The 6,486-nt window shown below is 34.3% G+C and overlaps 1 protein-coding gene across 3 annotated transcripts; it reads right to left on the bottom strand.

The window, feature by feature from the left end:
- Positions 1-889: 889 nt before the first annotated feature.
- On the bottom strand, positions 890-3,880 carry LOC141720943 (uncharacterized). 3 transcript variants are annotated; one of them, XM_074523660.1, is made up of 7 exons: positions 3,763-3,880; positions 3,636-3,695; positions 3,517-3,552; positions 2,267-2,308; positions 1,766-2,147; positions 1,317-1,666; positions 890-1,222 (listed from the first exon to the last, which is right to left on the bottom strand). In XM_074523660.1, the coding sequence occupies exons 1-6, from the start codon at positions 3,763-3,765 to the stop codon at positions 1,368-1,370; spliced, it is 822 nt and encodes a 273-aa protein (XP_074379761.1). In that variant the 5' UTR covers positions 3,766-3,880; the 3' UTR covers positions 890-1,222; positions 1,317-1,367. The 3 variants fall into 3 exon arrangements, with proteins under 3 accessions (XP_074379761.1, XP_074379752.1, XP_074379770.1); XM_074523651.1 differs by having other exon boundaries at positions 3,511-3,552; XM_074523669.1 differs by lacking the exon at positions 3,763-3,880 and having other exon boundaries at positions 1,766-2,164; positions 2,267-3,552; positions 3,636-3,694.
- Between the last annotated feature and the right edge of the window lie 2,606 nt (positions 3,881-6,486).

The raw sequence follows: 6,486 nt of genomic DNA on the forward strand, positions 1-6,486 counted from the left end.
TTATGCCTTCGGAACCCAACAGCAACTTGGGAGGAGTACGATGCTTTGAACATGAATTTCCCGGATTTCCACCTGGAGGATAATGTGGCTATTTGGGCCCCCAGGTAATGCTACGACTCCGCTCAAAGAATGAAGACTGTGGACTTATCAGAAAAGAAAGAAGGGCAGAAGGGTACTTACACTGGGAAAAAGGCTATTAAGGCTGTTTGGGGATCCAAGATGAGGGCATGTGATTTACGTATTGGGTACTGAATAGGAGAGCCTCAACCTCTCTCGAATGTTGGTATAGTCTCGATTGTACTCATAAGTGAGATCGTAAATCGAGTCATGTCGTAGTTTATGGTGTCTTACGATTTATTAAACACTCTGTATGATATTTTTTCTTTGAAATTATGGTTTAATTCATAAAATTGAAGTCTCCGCACAAACACGCTGGTTCTAAGTACTCATCTGAGCTTTTTTTTTACTACGGTACGAGCTTTTGAAAAGCTTATGTAACGTTCTGAAGGATGTTTGAAGAATTAATTTTCAACAAAATATGATTCACTGTTTAAACCAATTAAATTAAACTTTTCATCCACTGTTGTTTTTTCACAGTAAGCAGTGGCTAAAGTAAGCAAATGAGCAAATGACCTCCTTCCTGATTCACATGGTAAAAATTTAAAATTCTAACCTTAATTGTATACATTAACATATTTATGCAGAAACCTGACTAGTAGAACTTTAAAGGATCAGATCCAGGGTGTAATTTCCAGCTAAAATCTGGTAGCATGCACGGTGCTATTTCCAGTTCCACTAACTCATGTGGTACTGATATTGGTCCAACTGAGCATAGTCAAAATGTTTCCTTGATAAATCTGTTCAATAAAGATATGTATGAAGTGCAGTTTCTAAACATAAACCAGTGTATTAGTTGTGTATATAATCCCAGATTGACTCTATATCAAATAAACAGACCATACAGTTTGTAGAATATAGTAGAAACTTTCTTAAATGTTGGTTCATTCAGCTTCCTCCACAGCTGCATCAATTCTTAGAAGAACAAATCTAATTGCAACCCTAGCTAGCCAGAGTTAGGCAATTTATAACAACAGAAATCCAGAAAATCTCAGCAAAAGGGAGAGCAGAAGTGAAGCTATCTCAGAAATATCACAGCAACGTGAAGATCCTCTATGGCTGGATTCCTCGCGAGGGCAGCCTTGACGATCTTCCGTGCATTATCCTATACATATAAACAAGGATATGATCACATATGTATGGTTACTAAATAATAACAATATACAATTGGATATTATTGGATATATATTACTACTTACATGATTTTTCGATTTTCGAGAGGCTCACACAATTCACAAGTTCTTGAAAATTCAGAGAGCTTCAAGAAGAACAACCGATCCAATGATCACAAATTCCATATTGGTGGTTTGGAAATTACCTTTCCTGTAATTTCCAGTTTGAGCAGCCATTGAACCAAGGTAAACAGGAGAAATTCCATCAATGTTAAAGGCCGCCCCCACCACGATGCATGTTTGATGTCCTCGAAATGCGATCGATAGCATGTCACCTGATGACAGGCACATAACAAATGGCTTGCCAGTGAAAGTGCTCATCCAAGTGCAGAAATTCTCACGAACGTCAATTCGGCTAAGCCATTTCATATTCAGTGCTTCACAGATGAAAAAAATAGAATTAATCATTTGCAATAACAAGAAATTGTTACCATTTACAACAAGAACATATACAATAACAATTGATCAATTATTACCATTTACAAAAATCTGAAGAAGGTGCAACTCAAAATCATTCAGATTTAGATAGAGAGCTGTCATCCTAAAGTTGTTGGTAACTTTTGTTATTAAACAAGCTTCATGACCTTTTGAAAATGCACACACATTGGCAGGTTCAGCTAAGACCATCCATGTTAGTCCTATCACAACTCCAATTCCCGCAAAAGCAAAGGCGCGTGGAATTTCTAGAGGAATATTGTGCACTCTAAGAAACTGAATGAGGGCATGCAAAGCAGAGGATGGGAGTGGGAGGGCTCGGAGAGGAGGGGATGCAGGGGATGCAGGAGTGTCAACTTCATGTTGTTCTTCTTTATTGCCTTCAGACAGCTCCTCGATCATATCCTTTATATCTTCAATATGCTGTCCAATGAACTTCCCTAGTTTTTTAAGCCATGTAACAATTTGTGTTTGCAATGCATGCATTGTCTTAAAATGATACACATCAATTTAAACAATTAGGCAAAAACAAATGTATGTACCTTGGAAACAGGAATCTTGGTCCTTGTAGCAGTCGAAACTCCCTGTAACAAAAAAACCATACATATACAGATATATACAAAGATACATCAAAATAACATAATAAATCCTCATTTAAGTAGCAGGTACATGGATATATATATACAGAGATGCATCATCTAAGTTACATAATATTTAAGTGTCAGTAAAATCCAATTTACATCATGGATGAGTACTGCATGGACACAAACACACACACATTTGCACAAATTTTACACACATACGGTAGTCATTCACACATGAAGTCAATTCCACACAGGAAGTCAGCATCACAACTCTCAGTTCCTCCCAATTTAACAATATCCCAGCCAAAACACCCATAGTCTCCACACACGCTTCTCTCACAACCGAATCGGGATCCTTAAGACGCTTGACAATACCTAAGCCAATTTTGCCTAAATGTGAACTAAGCAGCTGATCCTCATGAAAACTAGCTAAAACACCTCTAAGCCTAATACATTCCCTACGAACAGCGGTCTTATGAGAAGAATCAACGGCTAAAATGCAATACAAAAATGGAGTGACATCATCAGGCGCAAGACGCTGAACAGTTTTCTCAAGCTCATCGATTCTAATTTGGAAAGTATCGCGATCTGCTTGCTTAATTAAAGCAACAACTAGTACTTGTAGTACTAGTTCTACAAGTTGCTCTACTTGTCGAATGTGGCTTCATCATTATGTTTACTAATAGTAATTACTAACTAATCAAGCCTTCCCATCAACACAAACACAACCTACCGTTCCTGTATTTTCAAACAAACAAACAACACCATAATAAACTTGAAATATGACCTAAAATTATTACTATAAAAAGCAGTAGATTACAATAAGAAGCTTTGTTTGTGGTGAGTTGAAATTAGCAGGTATCATACACATTTAAACAGAGCAATGTCAATTTATAATCAAATCAGAAATCATCATTAAGTGTCAATAAAATTTAATTTATAACATCAAATCAAAGTAGCAGTAACAAAAACACACACACATGTTAAATATATGATCTTATTGGGGTCTTCCTCAATATTCTCACAACTTAATGTGGACACTAAAAGCAATTAATACCCCAAAGATGGGTGCCGGTGTTCCACTCTTCGACCCATAAATGGGCTTTCGAGTGAGGGGGAGTGTTAAATATATGATGGGCCTTCCTCTAAGACCTTAAGGTTTTAGATGAGCTGGTTACTTAACACACACATATTATACATACACATACACCGAATGCAGGCTGAGGGACAACAAAGCAAAGTGCCTGTAAAAAAAAACTAATCAGCGTGAATAGTGAAATTAAATCTGTAATTGATATGTACGTAATTACAGATATAACTTAATTACCGATTGAGATTCTTCTTCCAACACAATAAGCAATCCCTGCGTTAATGCACTAAGTTTATCCTGAAAAAACGACAATCAACTTCATTTTTGAAGTTAAGATAATACGAAATTCAACTACATTACTTACCATTTGTAGAAGAAGATTAACGAAATAGATTCAGATTCGATTTTAGAAGCAAAATGATTTTGGAGATATTGGTGTTTGTTAGTTCCCTCCACTATATTATCACCAATTTACCGCTTCTGCTCACACTAAAAGGAAATAGAGGAAAAGTAGTAATATAAATTCATTTGTTTGAATTTTGAATTTTGAAAAGAACGGTGTCGTTTTAGTGATGCTTCCTTTTAGATCCAACGATACGAAACCAGCTCGTAACATTTACGTATTTAATTACTAATTAAATATTTATTTATTGTAAATTATCTTTATGTTGTTACAAAAAAATTAATCCGTGAATATCAAATGATATTACGTCAAAAAAGAAAATTCAAATATATAATTTTAAAGTCGTCATCAATATTATACCCGAGTTCAGAATGAAATCAATTAATTTAATTATATAGTGTTAAAACAATTTGATATTTCACCTGAAAAATTATGTTAATAATCTATATAATATTATAATAACCGGAATGAGATATAATTTGGTATACCCTTATTTTGGTTGGTTTGGTTATCCTTTCCATCATGACCGTCAGATATTCTTAATTAAATGATCATGATCATTCGATCGAAATATTAAAAGAATACACTACTCATGGTTCAAATCTCACTAACAACAAATATTTTTATATTATTTATGAACTATTAAAGTTCTCAGGTTCAAATTTCGCCAATAACAAATATTTATATTATTTATATATTTATATATACTACCTAAACTATAATAACTGTTAATTTTGTTCAATCTCTTGGTTTAATTATGCTCTCTTTTTAATATATCTATTAATCACAACTGTTAGATCTTTTTAATCAAATGATCATATATTCGTTTGATTTTAGTACTAAAAATATAAAAAGTCAAAAATTTTAGGTTCAAATACCACCATTTACATTTAAAATTAAGTATTTATTTAAAACCAATCAACTATATACTATTTTAAAACAAATAAAAATATAAAATATTATTAAAGACCCGTGCGATGCACGGGTTTTAAGCTAGTAAGAATAACCGGTCAACTAACGCTTCGCGAAGGCCTTAAAATTTGTTTTCTGAAAAGATTAAAATATAAATTTTTTTAAAAAAGTTGAAATTAAATATCAGTAAATTTTTATAAATTGTTGAAAACATATTCAACAAATAAATTTAAACCATATTTTTCATTCATTTTTTTGTCATATTTTCTTAGCCGGCGAGTAATAAAAAAAAGAGTACAAACTACAAAATATAATATGAAAAATAAATACCGAGCACTTATATGTTCAAATACCGAGCACCACGGTTATAAAAATCGGCGATTTTGCCGATTAATCGGCCGGTTAATCGCTATACGGCTGGCTGCCGATCAGATAACCTGAAAACGGCCGAGAAAACGTTTTTCACAAAACCGAGTAAAAATTGGGTTGAAATCGGGTCAAAGCTGAAAAAATCGGGTCATAATTTAATATCTCTTCGGGCTTCGTCAATCTAATGATCATTTGTGGACACCAGAATTCATAAACTCTCTTTCTTTTCACAGGTGTGTTTGTTTCGTAATTGCGTCAAGATAAAATAGAAAAGTTACAGAGGAAGAAGACGAAGAAGTGAAAGAGAAAGAAGATTTTGAGATTTGAGAGGGGGTTAGGTGGGTGGTTGAGTTGAATTCAAGAGATGAGTATTATTTTTTAATTCTAAAGTAATAGAAGGCCTGCAACACTTTCTGTGAGTGACAGTTTGTATGTAAATATGGGCCGTTGAAACCAAGCTCATTTCACATAAATTAACTATCTTAAATTTTTTAGTACATATGTTTTTTCTTTTATATTTTTAAAAATTAATATAAAATATATATCCGATTATTGCTCCGATTAATCGTTCCGATTAATCCCCAATTTACCGATTAATCTCTAATCGGTACCTCCACCGATTAGTACCGATTTCCGATTTAAGCACTCATAAATACCATGGGCTATTGTGTTAGCTAACTTTTTAACAAAAATCAAACTAAGATTACTTTAATCAGCTAAAATTCCTCTGCAGTGTTCAAATATGTGTCCAAGTTTTAAATAATGCATTGACGCCTTCTTTACAGCACTGACAGTGAGCATAGTGTATGTTTCTACGGTAAAATGGTTGCTCAAAAAATCAGTTGTCCACTTTAAAGCTTCCAACACCCCTGCTGATTTAGCATATAGAACATACATTCCAACTTGGAAATTTCATTGTTTTATCATACCAATTGGCGTACCAATTGAGTAGTGAGATTCGTTTTCTCCCAGAGGCATCTAAATTGATCTTCAAGCAGCTATTGTCTGGGGTTTTCCACATTACATTTTTTCTCATGGCAGGTAGCTGTTACAGTTGTTCCTTTGGAGCTCTTCCTCTTCCAGACTTCATGCCATTCCTCAACATGTTGCGAGCTTTGAGCAACTGCAGTTGCAGTAGATAGAATCACACCCTCCCAAACCTTCTTATTTCTGGCATACCATATATTTCATTGTACCATAACTAATCATATCAGCTAGGGCTGTCAAAGGATAATTCGGATATGCCTATATCCGTATCCGCATCCGCAATCATCGGATTCGAATACGGATAATATCCGCTTTATTTCGGATACGGATAATATCCGCTTTTTTGCGGATACGAATGCGAATATTTCGGACGAATATCGGATTTTTTGTTGCCCCTACCGTTTTTACGATGATTAT

Source organism: Apium graveolens, chromosome 1 (assembly GCF_009905375.1).
Source record: "Apium graveolens cultivar Ventura chromosome 1, ASM990537v1, whole genome shotgun sequence".
NCBI lineage: Eukaryota > Viridiplantae > Streptophyta > Magnoliopsida > Apiales > Apiaceae > Apium > Apium graveolens.

Coding starts and splice junctions, on each gene's coding strand:
- LOC141720943 (XM_074523651.1), bottom strand. Junction 2,309..3,510: donor AGCCTGCATTCGGTGTATGT/GTATGTATAATA, acceptor TTTTTGTTACAG/GGAGTTTCGACTGCTACAAG. Junction 1,667..1,765: donor TCTTCAGATTTTTGTAAATG/GTAATAATTGAT, acceptor TCATCTGTGAAG/CACTGAATATGAAATGGCTT.